The following is a 23614-nucleotide window of genomic DNA, read 5'->3' on the forward strand; positions in this document are numbered from 1 at the left end:
GGTGAAGAGATTGGTGTTAGAACAATGTTTTCCTGAAGCTCCGTCATAAATATCCTTGTAACTTTGTAATTCATGATGATGCTATAAAAACAAACAAACAAAAAATTACTCTTGAAAACCACTCAAGCGCTATATTGATATGTGTGTGGGCACCTTCCTCTCTCTCCGAGACCACTTCTTTCAGTAAATGCTCACCGTTGATGAGCCGACCGTGAATTCCAAAAGCGAGTCTGTCCTTCCACTTAACCACTCAACCAGCATTTTTATCTCTTACGAGTAAGATGGATCAACTAGTTTTTTCAATTTTTTTTTTCAAATTTCTTTTAGATTATACACCCCAAGACTGATGATCAAAGAAATCGGTTGCAAGAGGCCTGCAAAGACATCCTGCTCTTTAAGAATCTGGACCCGGTAAGCTCCATCTCAGTAATGGCACTGCCTTTGTCTTAGTACCGCTGAGCACTGTGCCATCTTGAGTCTGACCCTCTTCTAGCAGGTGACACTGCCCTGAGAATGGCCGCTGCTTGCGCTATGGGCTGTGCCAGGAGAGGAGGACTGAGCTCTGTTCTTCCTGTGCTGTCGAGACAAGCAGAGAACCAGCCTGTTCTGTCTGGGGCCAAGAGCAGACCCAGGGGGCTTCTCTCTGCAGGACGATGTTGTCTTGCCATAGAGTGCTGAGAAAGGCCCCAGTTGAGATTAGGACCTTTCATACTTCCCACGAGAAGAGAAGGGGGTTGTCAGGGTCCGGAGGGTGGTGCCTCTCTTAATAGCCAGTGGTAGCAATTTTATTTTAATGCTTTACTTATCATTATACAGATAAAGTAATGTCTTACTTTGCTTTCATATGGGGGTGGTGATGGGCAGGCCTGTTCTTTGTAAAGGTTTAGACATCTCAGGTCTGGCTTGGGGTCTCTTTCTAGAATCCCTTCTCTCAATGTTTACATGTCATGGTGCACCATGACATTTGGATATTGCCCTGGGCTCCAGCCCGAATGATCTGTCTCTTTTATCACAGATTTTTGGTTAGTCATTGGTCTATGGCCACTTGGGAAATAATTCTTGCTCCTTCATGTTCCTAATGTGGAAAAAAACCCATCAACTTTTAGAACTTAATTTAACTTTCTGTTGTCAAATATGGCATCTTACAGTTTTCAGCTGGATTCCCCAGAGCGGGAAAAATAGCATGAAATCAAAACAAGATCTTATGAAGGCCATTTTTATAAAAGTGTCTGAATCATATCAGTTCTTCTATACTGGGTCATGTTACTCCATGAAACATTCTTAAAATCATTTTTGCTTCTGACAGCATTATATTCACTTCCTGGCCTGTGGGAACACTATTTCCATTTGTGACTTTGGCGATCTTGTTTTAGGACAAGTGTATTTTTTTCTCTCTGAGTCCAGATGACTGGCTCTGAACAAGCCTGAACTGGTGGCACCAGAACCCCTTAGTAACTTCATCTGTCCCTTTTGTTGATGATCTGAGACCTGTAGTGGAAGGGGTTAGAGGCCACAGAAAAACTTCAGTAGGGTTCTTGTCCTCTTGAAACTTGCAGTTAGTGAAGGATTACAATCCACATACAAAGTAGTTTTGTAAAATATTATGTATGTTTGGATGGGGTCAGAGAACTGAGCAGATGAGGGTCTCAGCACAGTCTGAGAGGGGCCACATAAGCCAGGTCTCTGGGGATGAGGACAAAATTATCAGTTGAAAAGTTCAGAGTATTATCATTCATGCCTGAAGGTAGAAAAGTGTGTGTGTGTGTGTGTGTGTGTGTGTGTGTGAGAGAGAGAGAGAGAGAGAGAGAGAGAGAGAGAGAGAGAGAGAGAGAGAGAGAGATACATTCTGTGGCACTTTTGAGCCTTTGCAGTACTTAACAAGTTTGTCTGTGGCCATTTTGGGAGTGGTGTAGAGGTTAAAAATAAAAGGATGAAAAATGAAAGAGTGACTGGGTGAAAACAAAGGAACAGCACTGTGATACCTGCAGAAAGAAATGGGCCTTTACAATTTTTTAAATTTTATTTTAGGCACTATGTTTTACAAGCCTGTTAATGATACAGGGTTTCATGTTCCCTCACCACACCCTTTTCAGTGAATCCATCCGCTTTCCTTCACCATTGCCCCAATGTTCTGTTCTTCCTTTCCCCTCCCCAGAAACTTCCTATTGAAGACAAGTTCTTGCTTTCTATTGCCTTTGGGCATTTGTTGTACCTTGACTATGTTTCTTCATATCCCACATATGAGTGAGATCATTCTAACTTCTGACTAACTTCTCAGCACGATACTCTGCAGATCCATCATGTAGCAGCAAGTTGCATGACTTTGTCTTTTCTTAGAGCCAGTAGTATTCCACTATATCTGTGCGCCATAGTTTCTTTTTCAGGTTGTCTGTTCTGGAACACTTGGGTCATGTCCAGATTTTGGTTGCAGTGAATGACCATAGGAATGCAAATGTCTTTACAGAAAAGCAAGGGGCTTCACTAGTAAAGGTGGAGACTGATAGTCTCACCGTGTGGTTGGGAGTCACAGAAGTTTTTACATCTTGGTTGAATTAGGCGCTGAAGACAGGAGTCTAGGTTGATTGGCATCTTGTTGGAATGACTGCACAGGTAGGACCTTTTTCTGGAGTGGGTAATCTTAAAGAGGAAGAGGGATTACAAAATAACAAGGAGTGGGGGCTGGAGCAATAGCACAGTGGATAGGGCATTTGCCTTGCTCGCGGCTGACCCGGGTTCAATTCCCAGCATCCCATATGGTCCCCTGAGCACCTCCAGGAGTAATTCCTGAGTGCAGAGCCAGGAGTAGCCCCTGTGCATCACCAGGTGTGACTCAAAAAGAAACAAAACAAAACAAACAAACAAAATAACAAGGAGCCTTGACTCTGTACCTGCTCTCTCATTTGAGCTTCTTCAAGTCATTGTTTCACTTGAAAACCCTGTACCTTGTACACGGCTGACCCAAGTTCGATCCCCAGCATCCCCTATGATCCCCTGAACACTGCTAGGAGGAATTCCTGAGTGCAGAGCCAGGAGTACCCCCTGAGCATCACCAGGTGTGACCTCAAAAAGCCAAAAAAAAAAGAAAAAAGAAAAAAAAGAAAATCCTATACCTGTTAGGCCTGAGAACATTTTTTATCAGAGTGCTGTAGTCATACATTGAATGCAGTACTTAAAATTATTAAACTCTTTGAAGATATTCTTTTCATGAATATTTTAATGTTCAACTCAGTAGGCCATTTTTCTTCTGGAATATTTCTAGTTTGAGGGAACCTGAAATCATTTTCTTATGCTATACTATAAGCCCTTTCATTAGGGGAGAGTCAATTGTTATTTTTTGAGTGAGTCAGAACCCTTTTTTTACAGAGCTCAGTCACAGATTTGCATTTTGTAGGAGAATAAGATGTGGATTTCCTACAGTGGTTGTCAGTCATTGGGAGAAGCCTCTGCATATTAAATATTTCCTAAGTTCTTCTGGCACTGTGCATAATTATGGAGAAACTGCATTTTGATTGGCTAGAACAGACACCTGTCAGAGAGGTTCTAGAAGAAACAATTGTTCTGCATTTCATCAGGAATGACTTTCTCATACATCTATGTATGATTCTTTAGCTTTAGGATGTGTTAGGATGCAGCTAGTACCAAGATAATGAAATCATTTAAGGAAGCAGTGCATCTTATCTTTGTCTGTATTTGACATTTAGAACCAGAGCTAATCAGTAAAGCTGATAGCACTGTCCTAGCTCTGTCACTCTGCCCTCCCGTTGCTCATCGATTTGCTCGATCGGGAACCAGTAACATTTCCATTGTGAGACTTATTACTGTTTTTGACATATCGAATACACCACGGGTAGCTTGCCAGGCTCTGCCGTGTGGGTGGGATACTTTTGGTAGCTTGCTGGGCTCTCCGAGAGGGACGGAGCAATCAAACCCGGGTTGGCTGCGTGCAAGGCAAACACTACCTGCTGTGATATCGCTCCACCCGTAGTAAAGCTGATATTTCTCCTTAAATATCAATCTTCCCTAAAAGAGTTAAAACAAGTAGTGAGGGAAACAAAATATTAACAGATCTTTTAATCAGCTTTCAGGATTCTGATAAGTGACCATATGTCGCCTGGGTTGATGAATTCATTTGGGCAAAATTGTCCCGATGGGGCCAATTAGCACCACCTTAAGTTTGCCCCGCTTGCCTGCTTCCTGCTTTCCTGGCTTATCTTCCAGATTGGCTGCTGCTTTGCAGATCGGTGCCAGCACTCCCTCAGTGCCCGGGAAGGGGTTGCACTCCTCAGCCTGCAAACCCACACCGTCCTTCTTTTCTCTCATCCCCTGTGAAGATATCATCTTGGGTACCCTGATTTAAACTACTTATCTTTTAAATTTTACTTTAAAATACCAATGCAGTTTACACAAATGCAAAAGCAACAAATGAGTAAGTACAAGGAAATCTCCAGCCTGCCCCTCTCCCGGACCCAGGTTCCTGAGGAGCCAAGTTCTTTGAGCACTTGGGGTTCTGGAGCATTTCCCAGAGCTAGGCTGTGAATTGCAGGTGTATTCTTCAGAGGTTGGCAGCCCTGGAGGCTTAAGGTTTCTTGCCCTGTTGTGAGTTAAACATTGTATTAGTGCGGATAGATTCTGTATTATCTTCCCATCAGCAATCTGCCAGAGAATGTCTCTTTCCCACACTCTCTCCCAGGGAGAGTCTGACATTTTCATCTTTGAAAATGACAGATGAAAAACTGATGTCTTAACTTTAATTTGCATTTATGTTATTTGGAGAGAAGTTGAACATCTTTTTTATATTTTTGAGAAGCGGCTCTCTCCCTCCGCGGCCCCGCATTTGTTTGGCTTTGGTTTCTGGTTTTTTTCTGATTTTGCAGATCCTGGTGCTCAGAGAAGCATGCAGTGTTGGGATCAAACCTGGGGTTCCTGCATGTAAAACATGTCCTGAAGCCCAGTGAGCTCTCTCTCCAGTATGAGATTTCTTATTTTTAATTTTAAGTTTCTCCCCTCTAGGGCTGGAATGATAGTACAGTGGGTTAAGGCACTTGTCTTCTAAGCCCTACCAGGAGTGGTCCCCAAGCACAGAGCCAAGAGTAAGCCTCCAAACAATCCAAAAAATGCCTTCCCCTTTTATGTAACTTACAAAGAAAGTGTAAGGGAAGGTAATGTAATTGTACCCTTAAACTCTGTAGCACCAAGAGGAGATGCTGATGAAAACAATGGACTAGGTGATATTGATCTACGACCGTGTTGGAGGATTTGACAGAGTTTTGGGGAACAGATGGGAGATGGAATATTTGAAAACTTCCAAAACAACACAAAAATATTTAAAAGGGAAAAATATTTAATAGGGCCAGAAAAATCGTCCAGCAGGTAGAGCATTTGCAGTTCACACTACCAACCCAGATTTGATCCCTGTTACTCCATATGGTCCTCTGAGCCCTCTAGGAGTGATTCCTGAGTGCAGAGCCAGGAGTAACACCCCTGAGCATTACTGAGTGTGCCTCCCCCTCTCCAAAAGGAAATTTTTTTTTTTTTTGCTTTTTGGGTCACACCCAGCGATGCTCAGGGGTTACTCCTGGCTTTGCACTCAGGAATTACTTCTGGCAGTGCTTGGGGAACCACATGGGATGCCGGGGATTGAATCCAGGTCGGCCGCGTGCGAGGCAAACGCCCTACCCACTGTGCTATCGCTCCGGCCCCACCAAAAGGAAAATATTTAAAAGAGAAACATTTTCAGTCATGGGTTTTTATTTGGTTTTTTTTTTTTTTTTTTTTTTTTTTACTTTTAAGCTACTCATTTTTCATTGACTTGCTTTTTTTCTTTTTTTTTTGCTTTTATCATTATATACTTTTATTTTTTGAAATGGAACGATCTACAATAGTATGTTTTAATCATGTATGTCAATGCACACCTACCGTCAGAGTTACAATATTCTTTTACCACTGTTCTATCCACTCTTTTTAATTTTTTTATTTTATAAGGTGTTCACAATATTTGATTACAGTTAATATTCAAACACCAGTCCCACCACCATTACACCCTCCCACCACCAAATGTGGGATATTTCCATCCCAAGCCCCAATACCTGTACCAAAGCACAACTGAAGTAATGTATTTTGTATTGTCTGTTATGGAAAACCGTCTTATGATATATCACATGGCTGCAAATCCGTCCACATGACTTGCTCTTTTTCTAAATATCCTTTTTTAAAGAGTCCCTTGGATATATTTTGAATATAGCTCCAAAGTACAAAGAACTCCTGAAAGTTTTCTCCTGTTACTGTAATGTCTATCTCATCTAGTTTTGCTTTGCTCTCTTTCTGAGTTTTGTAGCCTACCAGAAGGGCACCAAGAAGCTGACTTTGAGATCTGAGTATGTCTTGCAGGCTATGTGTTATTGGAGTTGTATGACCGGGGGTGGGCAGGGGGGGAGTACCAGCAGTTTGTTCCCTGCAGGAATCTCCAAGCCCTCCAGCAGGTGAATCCATTGTTCTGGGTCACCCTTGCTGACAGGATCTGTTTTCATTTTACTTGGCTTAGTTTCTCCTAAGAAGCTAACTCTGCTCTTACAACTGAGAGGAGTGAACACATGGCCTCTAGCTGGAGCCCTAGGACATGTTGTAGAGAACAGCTCTGAACTTGTCCACATTTTTTTCTTGTTTTACTCTGGGTCTCAGTCCCATTCTCACCCGACCTTTTTGATGGGTGACTGGTTCTCCTCACTGCAGGCTCACCTGCCTGATTCTCTGCCTCCTCCACAGCCCCACATTCCCACTTACTGACATTTGCCCCAGAAATCTCTATCAGTTGCCCCTTCCCTTGTAAAGTAATGAATGGATGCCTTTGTGTTCCTTATGAAATATAAACGGGGTCAAGGAGGAAGAGAATTACGAGATGTGTTTATGCTTTTGATCCAGAATATCTTGTTTCTTCGTCAGGTTCTCCAACTTCCGGCTTTCCTCCATCCCATCTTCCGCTTGTTAATTTATTGATGAATTGTCAGTTGGTGTTGTACCTTTTTTTATGCCCATAGCGATGACCAAGTATTCAAAGTTCATGAGTGACCAAGCAAATAACCTATTTACTTTTCAAATAACCCACCTGACTTTTCTCATACCAAGTGCCTTTGATAGTTACTAGTGTATTTGGTCTGAGGAGAGGGTTCTTTTACTTCTGAGTTTATTGACATTCAGCATTGTTTGTCCATAAGCCTCATCTGTAGCACGTTACAGAAAATTAAATATTTCAAGGGATTGTTGGATTAGGGTTTTGATCTTTTAGGCTCTGTGGAAATAATAGTTGCTTCTGGAAGAAAATCTTTATGATACATAGTGACAGTATATATCTGACATAGTCTTTTTTATTTCCTTGCTATTGTTATTTTTGTTTGGTTTGATTTGATCCTAAACCATAAAGTATTGGAGCCAAGAAAGGGATTCACTAAGTATTTGGAATCTTTACATAAATTCTAGTGATGACTAATATAAGGAAGTTCTAAAAACTTATCTTTAAAAGACACTTGCAATTAGTTTTTTTTTACCAACCTGCTCATTTTAGTTCCTAAGATTATATTTCTCAAGGTGTGTGATAAATTTTTTCACATTAAAGTAGTGATCTAATATAGTCTGAAATAGACTAATTACTTTTATTCAGATACTGAGCATGAGTAACTATATAATCATCTTATTTATGTGTGATTAAGGAAGTACCAGGTACTGTGGCTGAGTTTTTTAAAATAAAACTTAATGGAAATAGCTTTGACCTTGTTCATAGAAATCGTTAATTACAGATGCTTAAAACAATATGCTCTAGATAAAACAATATGCTCTAGATAAACACAAAGTTATGCCTTTTAACAAAATAGGAGCAGATGTCTCAAGTATTAGATGCCATGTTTGAAAAATTGGTCAAAGAAGGGGAACACGTAATTGATCAAGGTGATGACGGTGACAACTTCTATGTAATCGATAGGTAAGTTTTTCCTAACTTCTGTGCTATGGGATGTAATAAACTTTGTAGACAGTCACAATGAATATTGTAACTGCTGACATTCCTATGATAGAGACTGCTGCCTGTTTACTCTTGTAAATAAATGCATGTGTCAAAACCATACTCGGTGATGAGGAGAGGCATTTCGTGTGGAAAGGCTGATGAGCTCAGCTGTTCCCCAGGGGACACCTCATTTGCTAACTCCTGTTTGAGAGGGAGGTAGTAGGTAATGGATGCCTATTACAGTGCAAAGAGATGCATAATACAGCATTGTTGCTACTCAAAGTATAATTTATCCATGTTATTGTCTTCCAAAAGAATCATTGTTATTGGACCATACCTGGTGGTGCTCAGGAGACCATATGGGATGCTGAGCATCCACCCAGGTTCCCCATGTGCAAGGCAAGTGCCCTGCCCACTGTACTACCTCTCCAGCCCCAAGGTTCATTTTATTTAAAGTAACATACATCCCTAATTTTGAAAACTCAAATATTTTAGAGAGACATAGGGTGAAAAGTCAGTCTTTTCTTCTTGCTGCTTCCCTGTCACTGTTTCAGAAGAGTAAACCATCTGTGAGCCTGGCAAGAGTTGTTGATGACATATTATTTTTTTGGTTTTTTTGAAAACTCTTTTGAGAAATTATTTGGGTGAGGATACATGCATTTATATTGAAAATCCAATGTCAGAAAACTAAAGTTGCACTTGACTTCATCTAAGAACAGAGTACCTTAAAGTTTTAATTAGATAACAGTCCAAATATATAACAGTTAGAACCACTGGAATGGAGTAAATATCTTGACTTTCCTAAACCTGTGCTGAATTGTTTGTGAGTCATTGGGTGTCCCCGTCATCTCCCACTTTATGTGGAGCACACATCTTGTGTAGAGTTATGTCCAACTTTGAGCTTTTGACAACAATTACTTCTTATCCCTGAATCTCCATAGACCTCATTTCTTCTCTGGGCTTCACAGATGGAATCTTCCATTCATCCTTTATGTTTGCCCTTGATCAAGGTTTTTCTATTCAATTAAAATTTATTTCATTTGTTTTAATTCAAGAACTGTGATTTACATAGTTATTCATAGTTGTGTTTAAAGCATATAATATTTCAACTAATCCCACTCCCAGTGTCAACTTCTCTCCACCAGTGTTATCATATTCTTTCCCCACCCCAAACCCCACGTCATCCCCGCCTGTCAACTTGACAGGCATGTTATAGAGTTTCAGTGTTTGTAACTTAGATATTCATGTTTTTGGTTTTGTTGAGTCAGTGTTTTGGATATATGGTTGTACCACTCACCCACATCATCTATTAAAGGTGTTTTTTTTTTTTGATGCCTTCTTTTCTTATTCCTTAAAGCCCTGGTGACCTATAAGCTGATTGCTAAGGGGCTAACTAGGGGTGGACATTGTGATTTCTAAAATAGAAAAGAACCAGTTATTTCATCTATTAATTTAAGTTCCACTTCCCTATATTTATGTTTGATATATAAAAATTGTTTTCTCTTGGGGCTGGAGAGATAGCACAGCGGGTAGGGCGTTTGCCTTGCACGCGGTCGACCCGGGTTCAAATCCCAGCATCCCATATGGTCCCCTGAGCATGGCCAGGGGTAATTCCTGAGTGCAGAGCCAGGAGTAACCCCTGTGCATCGCCAGGTGTGACCCAAAAAGAAAAAAAAAATGTTTTCTCAGTAAGTTCCTAGTCACCCGGCTGGCAGATAAAAAAAAAAAACACCCAGATCTAGAAATGATGTGATCTAGTGACACAATCCCAGACAATCTGTATGGAATAGAGCCCAGGGACAGGTGCCTTGACCACCGTTTGTGCTTTTTATACATGGCTTTGTATTACCTACGGCCTCACATTATCAGGAAAGAACTACATAAAGAAAAACAGTAGAACCGGGTGTTTTAACAGATTTTAAACTGATGTGATTTCAGCTAGAGGGTTGGTGCATAATACTATTCATCAACACCATTATATATGTTTGTTTCATTTTTGAGCGACACCTGGCAGTGCTCAGGACCTACTCTGGCTCTGCACTCAAAAATTACTCTTGGCAGAACTTGGTGAACCAAATGGGGTGCCAAGAATTGATCCCATGTTGACTGCATGCAAGTCAAGCACCCTACATGCTGTATTATTGCTCCAGCCCCATTATTACGTATTTTATCCCATTGAAAATAGAAAATAGCCAGTGTAGAAAATTGTTTGGGAGGCAAAGGGGATCAGAGTCATAGTACAGGGGGTAGGGAATTTGCCTTACATGTGGCTGGCCCAGGTTTGGTCCGTGGCATCCCATATGGTCCTCTGAGCACCACCTGAACTAATTCCTGAGTGCAGAGCCAGAAGTAACCCCTAAGCATCACCAGATGTGGCCCAGAAACCAAAACAATGACAAAGAAAAAGAAAATGTCTCTAGGGGCTGGAGAGATAGTATAGTGGGTAGGTGCTGGCTTTGCATGCAGCTGACCTGGGTTTGAGCCTCGACAGCCTTCATGGCCCACCAAGCCCCACCAGAAGTGATCTCTGAGCACAGAGCCAGGAGTAAACCTTGAGTACTGCTGGCTATGGTCCAAAAAAAAAAGTTTAGTGCAAAGGTGTTATGAAACAAATTCTAGACACCATCCTTGAAATAACTGTCCTATTCATGAATTATATGAAAAACAAACTGTTCTCATCCTTATTCATTAATCTCTTTTGTCAGCTAAGACTTTGCTTTTGTTGTGTCTTTACCAAGCATACTTTTTTTCTGATCTTACAAGCACTCCCTTTTTTGTCTTTGTTAAGAGTTTCGCCAACAGAATAATGCCAAAGAATTTCTCTTATCTGCCTCCCAGGTGCGTTGGCAAAGCCTTAAATCCATGTTCTCTAATAAAATACAGTCTAGGGGAAGACAGTCCTGCTCAGGAAGAATGTCTTGAATAAATATTGGATCTTGATAATATATAGCACTGCAGACACGCAAACTAAATTTTGTTTTCCTAGAAAAAGAACTCCAATAAGATCAGGTCAGAGACTACCAAAAAAGACTAGAATCGGATATTTTGTTTGTATTTATGCAGGTTTTCATTTTAGTATGTAGATCAGCGTATCGTAATGGACCATATGATGTAAAAGAGAGAGGTAAATAATTTAGGCTTTGCCGGCCATCTGACGTCTCTTGAAATTCTTCAGCTCTCCTGCTGAGCACAAACCAGCTTTGAATGTTACATAAATCCACTGGTGTGTTTGTGCACCAATAAAACTTTATTTGCCAAAGCAAGCAGTCCGTCTGCATTTCATAGCTTGCCTCCTGTTTATGGTCAGAAAGAACTTCAGTATTCTTTTCTAAGTTTTTATGCTGTTTGGCTAGGATTTTTTTTGGGGGGGCAGGGGGGACGGTTGGTTTGGTTTGGGGTCCACATCTGCCTGTATTAAGGGCTTATCCCTGGCTCTGCACTCAGGAATCCCTACTAGCAGTGCTTAGTGAACCCATGTGGAGTACAGTGGGATCAAACCAGGGTTGGCTCCGTACAAGGCAAGCCTGCTAAACTATCTCTTGGCCCCCAGGACCTTCATATTATTAAACACTTTAGGTGTTTGTTTGTATCACAGAAGTAATACATGTTCATTCTAGGTACAAAATTCTTTAATTACATCAGGAAGTTGCTAAGAGCCTTTCCTGTTTCCATGCTCATAGCTACAATCAGTGGGTTGATAAACATGGTTGTCGGTGCAGATGCTGTTTGTTGAAGTCCTTTATGAAAGCATGTAAAAAGTTACATAGTAAACATTTTTATTATTGTAAATGTTTATTGTAGTCTTATTTTCCATAGCAAGCCCATACTGTCATGAAACCTCACTTGAATTACTTTTGCCTCTAATCTACATATGTCTGGCAGAGGAACATTTGATATTTATGTGAAATGTGATGGCGTTGGAAGATGTGTGGGTAACTACGATAATCGTGGGAGTTTTGGCGAGCTGGCCTTAATGTACAATACACCCAGAGCAGCTACGATCACCGCTACCTCTCCTGGGGCTCTGTGGGGTTTGGTGAGTGGAATATTTCTTTGGCTTCAATGTTATTATTTGTTTTAAAAATTAAAAATTATAATATGCACATATGTCAAACAAGGTAAAGTATTTTAGTTATAATAAATAGACAGACTTGGGATAATCATTTGGGAATTTATTGAACAGCTACTAGATACTGAGAAGATGGGAAATGTAGACTTTGCTGATTTAAATCTTCATGTTCTTGCTCCCATTTGAGCCAGCAGCTTAATTGCCTGGTTTGAAGGAAGATCCCACAAATTCAAACTGCAACTCTTTTCAGCATTTTTGAGAACTACCCTCCTGCCATACACTTCCTCCCTCCCTTCCCCCCGCCACCCCCCCCCCAATAGAACCTTGATTGTCATTTTCTCTGAGGACAGGGTTGTCTGTCCTTCCGGAGGTGTAGTTGGTCTTCCCTGACCACCGCTCCCTGCATCATCCGGAGCCTGTAAGACACGCCCCCTCCTGGGCCTCACCTGAAATTTGAACTCAGTGACTCAAACTCAGGAGACAGGGTCCAGATCACTGGACTTCCTTAGCTCCCCAGCTGTGTTGGCTGCATGCCGGAACTTGAGAAACTACTATAAACAGACTCTCTCCATCATCCTATGCCTGGGTGCACGTTACACTCTGAATTGTGTGTGTGTGTGTGTGTGTGTGTGTGTGTGTGTGTGTGTGTTTTCCTTTTGTCTTACTTTGAACTCCTTCTGTTCCAGCACAGAGAGATGGAATCTGACTCTGGGGGTAAGACTGGGCTTATCAAACAAATCTCTTACTGATGATACTGCTACAAGACTAAAAAGTTTTACAGGCAGTCAGATTAGAGAGATATAATACAGATAAATCTGTACAGAGATACAGAATAATAACCTTATTCATAAAGCTGATTCCGGGGGACTGTGGGAGTCTGTGGGGATCATCCAGGGACCTAGAGAAGACTCGAATGCTGCTTTGGCAGGCCTAGGAAGCTGCCTGCCATCCCCAACCTCTCATGCCCCCGGATACCCCTGCTGCAGACATACATCCAGTGGCGTAGACTTGGGCAAATATTGACAACACTTGTGTTTCCTATTTGACTCATTGGATGTGGTCCATTGGACGGTGCTGACTTGCATCTGTTAGGCAGTTTCTCTCATCCTTTCATGCGAGGTGCTTATGGGTTAAGACCATTTGAATCAACGCACCTTCTTTCCAGAACCTCAAAGCATTACGGGAATCATGGTACCTTATCCTGTCACACCCAGCCTTTGACTCTGAAGTGAATTTAGCTGATAAGCATCTCTTGATGAAAGAAGATATGCACGTATTCATTATCAGAACAAGGAAATTGCTGTCTAGATTTTTGTTTGTGTGTGGGGGGTGCCCTGGTGGTGCTCAGGGCTTACTCCTAACTGCTCAGGAGTCACTTTTGGCAGTGCTACGGGGACCATATGCAGTTTTAGAGATTGAACCAACAAGATAAGCATCTTAACTTCTGTACAATTTCTTTGGCCCCTGCTTAGTTCTTTAAAATGCAAAGTGTTGTCAGGGCCAGAGAAATGACACAGTAGGTAGGATGCTTGCCAACTTGGGATTGACCCCCCTGCAGCATCCCAGATGGCCTCCCTCCCCAATACCACCAGAAGGGATACCTGAGCATAGAGCCAAAAGTAATCCCTGAGCAATGCTGGGTGTGACCCTAAAATAAAATGTGTGGAGAATTACATAAGTGAAATTGACATTGTTTTCAGATGGAGAGAACCTTGCCATCTAAGATGTTTTAAGGACCACTGAAGGTTTGAATAAAAGCAGAAAAGTGAAAACCCAAAGCAGAGAAGTGCAGGTGTCTTGTGGTTTGGCCTCCTGAATGCCATCGTTCCCTTCCCGCTCAAGAGACTTTAAACTGGCCATAAAGATCCTGTATTCCCCGTGTTGACGAGTCTCACACTCCCAAGAAGGATTATGCTTATTTAGAATTTTTTTCAACTAATTTCTATGTGCAATTAAAATGGCCATTTTTGAGGGTCTCCTTAAAGGTACATGTAATAAGTGAAGCTACTTTTTTAAAAATTGAGAAACAGCTAATGTACTTGAATGTAACAGTTTGAATACCTGTTGCCCAACTAACCACCTCTTGGGAAACCAACTCATCAAAACTGTGCCATACTGGTGCAAACATCAAAGACAAGTTATTACTCCAAGAAAGTTCCCTTATGGGATAGTCTTCATTGTAAAGGATGCTGGATCACTGTGAGCCAAAGTTAACTGATTGATTTACTTGACCGAGAGATGACTGAAATGACCGGGATGAAAACAGTTGTCACAATGGTAATTGCTGGACCACTGTCACCTTTGTTGGGGGAAGGTCACTGATTGGAGACTCTTCCTGAGCCTTCTAGCTCAGGGAGGTTGATTTTTGCATTACTGAACCATGTCTAGTCTTCTCTGTTTTGTAATAAACTACCCATGTAAAGGTGTTGTAGCTGATTTCCAAACTTGAGTATATATCAGATTCACCTGGAAGAGTTCTATGAAACATGGATTATTGATCCCTTAAAGGCAGAGCTTTTGAGTACTGACAGTCTGCAACTCAAATCTTTTTTTTTCTTTTTTTTTTCTTATAATATTCTGTCTCTGGACTTCTTAAACATTTTCCACTCACAACTCTGTTTTTTCCTGACAGAATTTTATGAGACCCCAGTTGTGCATAGGTATATAAATAACTAGAAAAATTTTAAATACACTGACTTTTTTTTGGCTGCACCCAGTTAGCATCCAGTTATCATGACCCCCACAGTTTAAGAAGCTAGGCTCTATCTGATTCTGACGTAGAAGGAGATGTTAAAATCATTTCACTATTTATTCTAATTACCTTGTAAAATTTTCTATTGGAAAAAAAGTGATTACACATACAGGAAATGCGAATTACAACCATTACTAAATTTTAATAAATGAGACAGAGAATAGGATGCTAATTTCCTGGAGACTTTCAACCATGCTGACATATTTTTGTCATTATACAATTTTTAAAAAATTTATCTTTAATGAGTTGGCAAGTCAGTTATTAATCCAATTTTATTTTATATTAAAATAGTATAATTGTTTATCAGTGCATACAAAACTAGCACAATTCAGCGGGCTCTTAATTTGAAATTGTTTTATAGATATTTTTTCAAAATAAATTTGTAGGAAAGCCATATATATATTTTTTAAGTGTTTAAATTTTATTTTATTTTAATAAAGTTGTTCATGATAAGGTGTAGGATGACATAGCCACAGGGAACTTAGGTTTATCCGGGTCATACCCATCAAGGTGCTCCCGAGTCACTCCCATTCCTTTGTTTATCTGTAACCACTTCTCTATGCTCTCTTCCCCCACCAGTTAATCAGCTTTTCCCCCTAATCAGACTCTGTTAATTAGTAAGGTCAGATCTTTCTAGGACACTGAACTTATATTGTAAGTTAATATTACCTTTCTCGATAGTACATATAAAGGCCAGGGGGATTGCCCCATAGCTGGAAGCCTGCTTCATGAGTGGAGGGGAGAAAGCAGATGGAATAGAGAAGGGATCACTAAGAAAATGCTGGCTGGAGGAATCAGCTGGGATGGGAGATGCATGCCGAAAGTAGATAATGGACTAAACATGATGACCTCTCAGTGTCTGTTTTGCAAGCTCTAATGCCCAAAAGTAGAGAGAGAGTATGGGGAATATTGTCTGTCATAGAGGCAGGAGTAGGGTGGGAAAGGAGGGGTAGACCCAGGATATTGGTAGTGGGGAATGTGCACTGGTGGAGGGATGGGTGTTTGATCATTGTGAGATTGTAACCCAAACATGAAAGCATGTAACTATTTCACGTGATTCAATAAAATTAAAAAAAAGAAAGAAAAGAAAATATATTTTAAAAAATTGCCTTTCTCCTCTCCTTATGTCTTTTGAATAGTTTATTATTTATTTATTTATTAATGAGTCACCATGAGGGTAAAGTTACAGTTTCATGCTTGTGTCACAGTCATATAATACTTGAGTACCCATCCCTCCACCAGTGCCCATTCTCCTCCATCAGTGGCCCCAGGGTCCCTCCTACCCCCCTTCCTGTCCCCCAGCTATGACATCCCCCCACCCCGCCCCTGTGATAGGGCATTCCCTTTTGTTCTCTTTCTCCTTTTGGGTGTTGTGGTTTGCAATGGAGATACTGGGTGGCTATATTGTTCAGTCTACAGTCTGCTTTCAACCCGCCTCTCCCATCCCAAGTTGATCCTCCACTACACTTTAGTTGGTGTTCCCTTCTCTATCTGAGCTGCCTTTTCCCCATCATGTGAGGCTGGCTTCCAAGTCTCCTAGTACTTATTGCTACTAATCTTGGGTGTTAGTCTCCCATTCTGTTGTTTAATATTCCACAAATGAGCGCAATTTTTCTATGTTTGTCTCTTTCTTTCTGACTCACTTCACTTAGCATGATACTTTCCTTGTTGATCCACTTATATGCAAAGTTCATGACTTCATCCTTTCTGACAGCTGCATAGTATTCCATTGTGTAGATGTACCAAAGTTTTTTTAACCAGTCATCTGCTCTCGGGCATTTAGGTTTTTTCCAGATTCTGGCTATTGTAAACAGTGCTGCGATGAACATACATGTGCAGATGTCATTTCGACTATACTTTTTTGCCTCTCCAGGATATATTCCCAGAAGTGGTATTGCTGGGTCAAATGGGAGCTCAATTTCTAATTTTTTGAGAAGCAACCATATTGTTTTCCAAAAGGGCTGAACCAGTCGGCATTCCCACCAGCAGTGTAGGAGGGTCCCTTTCTCCCCACATCCATGCCAACAGTGGTTGCTTTTGTTCTTTTGGATGTGGGCTAGTCTCTGTGGTGTGAGGTGGTATCTCATAGTTCTTTTGATCTGCATCTCCGTGATGATTAGTGATGAAGAGCATTTTTTATATGCCTTTTAGCCATTCGTATTTCTTCCTTGAGAAAGTTTCTGCTCAGGAAAGCCATATTTTTTGTTACTAGCTCTTAAAAACTCTCCTAGTTCCTTAATCCAGTTCTGCACCTTTTCAAGTTATGGTAAGAAATACTAATGCTGGAATTAGATCTTGCTCAAGAAAGTTGCCATTTCTCTGTGCCTTCACATTAAAAAATTAAACTGATACAATGGTTTTATGACCAAAAACCTGAAAAGAGTAACTTCTCATGATCTCATATTATAATTTCTTTATTTAAAAAAAAGTCTTTAGAGTGGGAAAAATAGCACAGAAGACACTTGCTTTCCACACCACTTTCAATCCCCAGCACCTCATATGGTTTCCTGAGCACTGCTGGGAGTGATCCCTGAACACAGATCCAAGAGTAAGCCCTAAGAACCGTCAGCTATGACACCCCCTACCCCCCAAAAAGGGAGAGAAAGAAATGCACTCCTGCATTTTCTTTTGTAAAAAATTTTATAAAAATACTGACATTGTCCCATAAACTTGACTTTGTAACATCCAGCTCTGTCATCCACAGTCAGAGAATCTGTGCTGGTCCAAACTAAGAGAAACAGATTTACCATGGTGTTTGCCAGAGACAGGGTGGGGGAATGAGGACCTGTTGTTTAAAGGGTACAGATCTCAGGCTCTAAGATGAGAAAATTCTGGGGGTCTAAGATTCAGAAAAGTGATCATAGTTAACAGTGCTAATTTTTAAACATAAATGTTGCTGAGAGAGTTGTTGAATGTTCATGGGATAAACAAGAAAATAGTAATTATGTAAGAGGTTAACCAGTCCCACCGTGGAGAGCATTTTGTAATCCATAAGTGTATCAACTTTTAACTTAAATCTTGGTGGGGTACAGACTTTTTAAAAGGTACAACAGTGCCCCCTTGTGGGAATAGTCCAGTTGTATGTTGGTACGATTTCTAGAAGCAAACAGATGTTTCCTTTTAAATGATGAAAATAACATTTGATATGGTTTTATGATTCATGTGTGAAGAAGTAAACACCTTAAATGAGTTGTATTAAACTATAATGATTTTGGTCTGGAGAGAGAGCTGAAAAGGTTGAGTGTATGCTTTGTATTCAGGAGGCCTAGATTCCACCCCAGACTACATGAGTCCCCTGAGCATCACTGGGAGTGACCCCCCCCCAAAAAAAAAAAACAGAGAAAGAAAGTAGGGCAATTTTAATATTCTCTTTAGGACTCAAAAGCTACTGCGTGTTCAGTAAGGGAATCAAATGAAACTATCTCATATTAGTAAGACTATTTTATCCCATAAAATGTATTTTTTAAAATCTGTGATATTCTGATATTTGTATTTGCTATTCTGACTTTAGGACAGGGTAACCTTCAGGAGAATAATTGTAAAAAATAATGCCAAAAAGAGAAAAATGTATGAAAGCTTTATTGAGTCACTGCCATTCCTTAAATCACTGGAGGTAAGTCTATGATTTTGCTTTCACTTTGCTTTGACATTTTCTGTTTCATTAGGAATATTTAGATCTTATAGGAAGGTTTGTTTGAATAAAATACCTATATTTTCATCTGAAAATGTTAAATTATATTATTTGTATGTAAATAATTCTTTTGCTATTAATCGTATGTTCACTTTGCAGTCTACAAATGATAGACTGCTTGGAGCTTCTTTAGCAGATAGATATATGGGTTTTATCTGACAGCAGGCTTAAAATACCATAGAAATGCAGGCAGCCACCACTAGCTTCAGATTCACAGGAGAGATTATCTGAACAGTGGGTCCTCACGTCCTCTCTTCATTATGTCTGCAGTTTATTTCTCTTCTGCTTTCCTCTTAAAATAGCCCTTACAGGACCTCTCTCATTTTTTTTTATTTTCAGGCTACACTTAACCACTTATTAAATCCCTGACTTTAAATGCTGTATGTATGCTCATGTTGCCTAGAATTGACATCAGTGGTCAGAGTCCCTCCCTAGAAGGCCAGTTCTCCGCATAGCCACCACTGTACGTTTCCTCCCCAGGGTAACCTGACCCAAACCAGCTCCTCCCCTCTCCTCCCTGTTTTAGTGGATGGTGGCACCATTCTTTCAGCATCCTGGCCTGAGAGTTTGGGGTTTAGAACTGACTCATCTACTGAAATATCTCTTGGTCGGTTCGTCATTTTATGCCTGTTAGAAATTTTGGCCACATTACAGAATGCTTATTAGGCAGCTGATCTTCTCTAGCAGAATATGTCTAAATAAAAATAGACCAGGAGCTGGAACTCTACATGCTTTAGAGCTAAGCAAGTAACATAAAGAAGAAAATCAAGCCAGGACAAGGCTATGGTAAGCTGGAGAACAGGTGCTCCATTTAAAGAAACAGCTTCGGGTTCCACCATAGCTTATTGTTGCCATGTGGCAGTGGGTGTAGAGTATTGCAGTGTCCTGATTTTACAAGAGAGTTGGAAATGCCCACTTTTCATGAGAAATTATTTCTAAATGCTTGCAGTTCATTGATACAACAGACATACACACATACAAATCCACACCCTACTTGGTTTATTTGGCCCACAAGACACTAATTTTTAACTTCTGAATAGATTAGATGATTGAATTCATCTGTTCCAATTTAATATTGTTTGTCTTTATTCTTTATAGTTTTCTGAACGCCTGAAAGTGGTAGATGTGATAGGCACCAAAGTATACAACGATGGGGAACAAATAATTGCTCAGGTATAAAACTCTTTTTTAATTCCTGGATTATGCTCCAAAAAGGGTTCATGTACATTATGTCTTTATAAGTTTTTCATGTGTGTCTATAATTAATATGTAGTGATGGATTAAACGAATATTGCTTTACCAAATGACCTATTAAAAATGGTTTAATTTACAGCCATTAATCTCTATGAATATTTGTATTTATATAATTAACTCCTAATGAATATGTATTGAACCATCAAAGGATTTCTGCATAATTTTGTATTTGTACATGATATTCAATTCATATGTACATAAAGATTAAAATGTTGTGGGTCGGTGAAGAAAATGTTTCTACAAGAGGGAAATAAGCGAGCAACTCATGAGATTCATGAGGACCCAGAAGGTGCCTCAGAATACATGGTTTTGCTTGATTAGTTTGTACTAAATCCTAAGTACTGCTCCCTAATATAGTTAGCCAAATAAGCCACATGCTGCACCAGAGACATCCTGAACCCATAAATATTTTGTGTCCTACACACACTGTGTCACACACTTTTTTTTGTGTGTGTGCCACACACTTTAAGGCATTCCATAGGACAGTGGGCTACTGGGCCTAATACTTTCCTAAGATTTCATTACAGGGGCCAGAGAGACAGTACAGGGGGTAAGACATTTGCCTTGCATTCTTCCAACCCAGGCTTGATTCCCAGCACTCCATGTGGTTCCCTGAGCACCACCACGAATGATCCCCAAACTCAGAGCCACATTTTTTTAAAGAATCAAGTAAATGACTAAAACAGATTTTAACAGATTCTGTCATACTATTTTACAGTAAGTTTTTAATCGAAAATATTTTCTTCATTTGGTATATGTGAAACAAGATCCAAGGTCTGTAGAACTGAGGAAAGAATAATTGTTTTAGAAGGCAAGCAAATAAATCGCTAATACAAACACTGAAAGTAGAATCAGAACAGCCAGGAGTCAAACCATTAAACACGGCTAGTTATAGACATAGAAATGTTCTATATATGCATCTTGATGAATGACATCAACACATAAATTGTATAAGTGGGTGAATAACAAAATTTGGGGCACTGTTAAAATTGTTTATATAGCTTTTTGTTTTGAAAGTGAGTATAGATATACAGGATATATATATAGTTTATAGTTTTATATAAACTATATATATATATACATATATATATATATATATATATATATATATATATATATACCAAAAACAGTGCAGTGAGGCCCAGATTCTCTCCAGGAATCTTGAATTGCTGTTGGACAATAGCAAAACTATAAAACTGACTTTGGCACAGTCCACAGACAACCAGATTCCACTGATTTTACATTTGAGCATATTTTGAAAACAAAAAAAAAATTACACAGCACTCTATAGACCTACCATGATCCAAAGCACTTAAAAATGCAACATGAAATTTATAACAACTTAATATAAAAAGATCATAGAAAGGGGCTATGAATACTAAGAATATTTACAATTTTAGTTGTCTTTATGAAACAAGTCTGCATCATACTATAGAAATCTAAATTCAGCTCCTTTTTTTTTCAGTCATGTCATCTCAAAATATATTTCTTGAATTCTGCTTGAAAGTTAGTGTCTGTTACCCTTTGTTGACTGTCACTGTCACTGTCATCCCATTGATCATCAATTCCCTTGAGCAGGCACCAGTAACGTCTCCATCATGAGACTTGTTTTTGGCATATCAAATATGCCACGGGTAGCTTGCCAGGCTCTGCCATGCAGGCAGGATACTTTCGGAAGCTTGCCAGGCTCTCTGAGAGGGGCGGAGGAATTAAACCCGGGTCAGCCTCCTGCAAGGCAAACACCCTATCACTCCAGCCCATCCTTTGTTGCCATACTATTTAATTCAGCAGGAATGAGTGGAACTCAAGGCAGTGTCCAAAACCAAGAAAAAGTGTGTCTGCTGTGCTACATGGCAGCACTTTTCATTTAGAAGGTCATTTCAAGGCCTGGCGGTGGTGTGTCAGCAAACTGGCATCTCCAAGTTTGGTCCCAGCCAAACATCTGGTCCCAGCAGTACAAACATCCACTGCTTCCTAATAAGTGTGTGTGCTCTTTCCTCTTTGGGAGACAGTGGCATATATCTTGAGTCATGTTAATGCTTGAAATGTTAGGGCAACTGGATGCCTACTTTAGCTCCTCTTGAGAAGCCCAAGAATGGTCAACATACTCTTGCCACTGGGTATTGGGGTGGCTGTGGCAGGATTATGAATGATGTTACCCAGATCAAAGTTGGAGTGAAATTCTTCCCCACCCCGTGTTATTATATTTTGGGCTAGTTTTAGCAGACCAGATTTTGCTATGGTAGAGTTTAGTAGACTGGATATTGCTGTGGCAGAGTATGTACTGTTTTGAATAATTTTGATAAATGTAATCATTGCCATGTAAATTGACGACTGAACCATGTCTATTTAGAAAGCAAGATGGCCTGTTCCAGTAGGGTTTTACTTCTCAATAAAATCATCTAGGTACAAGGGGTTGGGTTCAGTTGCAGGGATGTAATGGGCAATAGGCTTGCACCCACTAAATTGCATTTCTATTTTCTTTTTTTTTGTTTTTCTTTGATAGGGAGACTCAGCTGATTCCTTTTTTATTGTAGAATCTGGAGAAGTGAAAATTACTATGAAAAGAAAGGTAAGCACCAGTTAAAGTCTATGAAATCTTCATAGTATTACCAAAGAATGAATAAGATTGAATTTTCCTTCCGAAACTGATAAAAGTTAATACTTCCAATTGCTTTGTCAGGGTAAATCCGAAGTGGAGGAGAATGGTGCAGTGGAAATTGCTCGGTGTTCTCGGGGCCAATACTTTGGAGAACTTGCTCTGGTAACGAACAAACCTCGAGCAGCTTCCGCGCATGCCATCGGGACCGTCAAATGTTTAGGTAGGAATCCCTACAGTGGACACGCTTCTGCTCGAAATCGTCAGGGCTGAATTTTATGGATTCATGTTGCATGAAATGTTTTATTGAGTTCACAAGTTTTTGTGGGCCTGACAAAAATCAAACAGTTAGGGTTCACTGCATTATAAAATCTGTTTGTAGGAATCTTTTTTTTTTCTTTAAACATTTCCACGTATGACTTGCTCTTCAAGTCTGTGTTCTCCATTGCATGAACACTTAGATCACTTGTTTGTCCCTGTTTCTTTGCTTGCTAATTTTCACTCAGGAGAAATCCGTGTTCTCTCTGCAGCACATACTTTTCTCTTTCTCTGCCCTCACGTCGTTCTAAATGAGTTTCAATAAAAATTGCCTTGCTTCTCAAAAAAAGTAAATAAATTTCACATGCACTTGTATGGACACATGTATATACTCTTTTGTATATGCATGAAGTGACCTCTTAGTGTAATGATTGAGAATTCTGAGTATTACATCTTGTCTTTCAAATACAAATAAATGCTGTGCATGGTTCTCTTCAGCAAAGGAGGTTGCAACAGTATTTTTATGAAGTATGATGAACTCTGCAGAACAAGCTGAAATGTCTGTGGAAATAATCACTCATCCTAGTCCTGGGAAACAATGGTTCAGGTTTTCCAAGGGACATTGAGATTATCATTTTTATTACTGTGTAAAAAAAATGCCAATTAGTAGTTTAGTAGAAATGCCATCCATAACTAGAAGACTTCTGGATGAATCTGATTTACATGATAAATAATTTACTTTAACAATGAAAGGTAAAATTCAGGGCTGGTAATATTGAAGAAATTTTTTATTTTTTAACAAATCTGTTTCAGAATGGGCTAGGGACATGTAGCTCAGAGGGCTTGAGTGCATGCTTGACACTCAGGAGCTCAGGTACCACACTGACTGCCAGCCAGTATCTGTTCATCCTTATTTTCATACTAGTGAAATCATCCAACACTTGTATTTTCTTTCTAATTTATTTTGCTTCACATAATCACTTCCCATTTTGCTGAAA

The 23614-nt window shown here is 39.9% G+C and overlaps 1 protein-coding gene across 1 annotated transcript in view; it reads left to right on the forward strand.

Annotated features, from left to right (window-relative positions):
- PRKAR2B (protein kinase cAMP-dependent type II regulatory subunit beta) overlaps window positions 1–23614 on the forward strand; it is a 105066-nt gene that overhangs the window by 78193 nt on the left and 3259 nt on the right. Inside the window, exons 4-10 of the mRNA XM_004602112.2 lie at window positions 328–411; window positions 7866–7972; window positions 11876–12029; window positions 18326–18427; window positions 19604–19678; window positions 22266–22331; window positions 22443–22581. Of these exons, the coding sequence (XP_004602169.1) occupies window positions 328–411; window positions 7866–7972; window positions 11876–12029; window positions 18326–18427; window positions 19604–19678; window positions 22266–22331; window positions 22443–22581 (727 nt within the window). The remainder of the gene's footprint in view (window positions 1–327; window positions 412–7865; window positions 7973–11875; window positions 12030–18325; window positions 18428–19603; window positions 19679–22265; window positions 22332–22442; window positions 22582–23614) is intronic.

This window comes from Sorex araneus, chromosome 1, assembly GCF_027595985.1.
Source record: "Sorex araneus isolate mSorAra2 chromosome 1, mSorAra2.pri, whole genome shotgun sequence".
NCBI classification, from domain to species: Eukaryota; Metazoa; Chordata; class Mammalia; order Eulipotyphla; family Soricidae; genus Sorex; species Sorex araneus.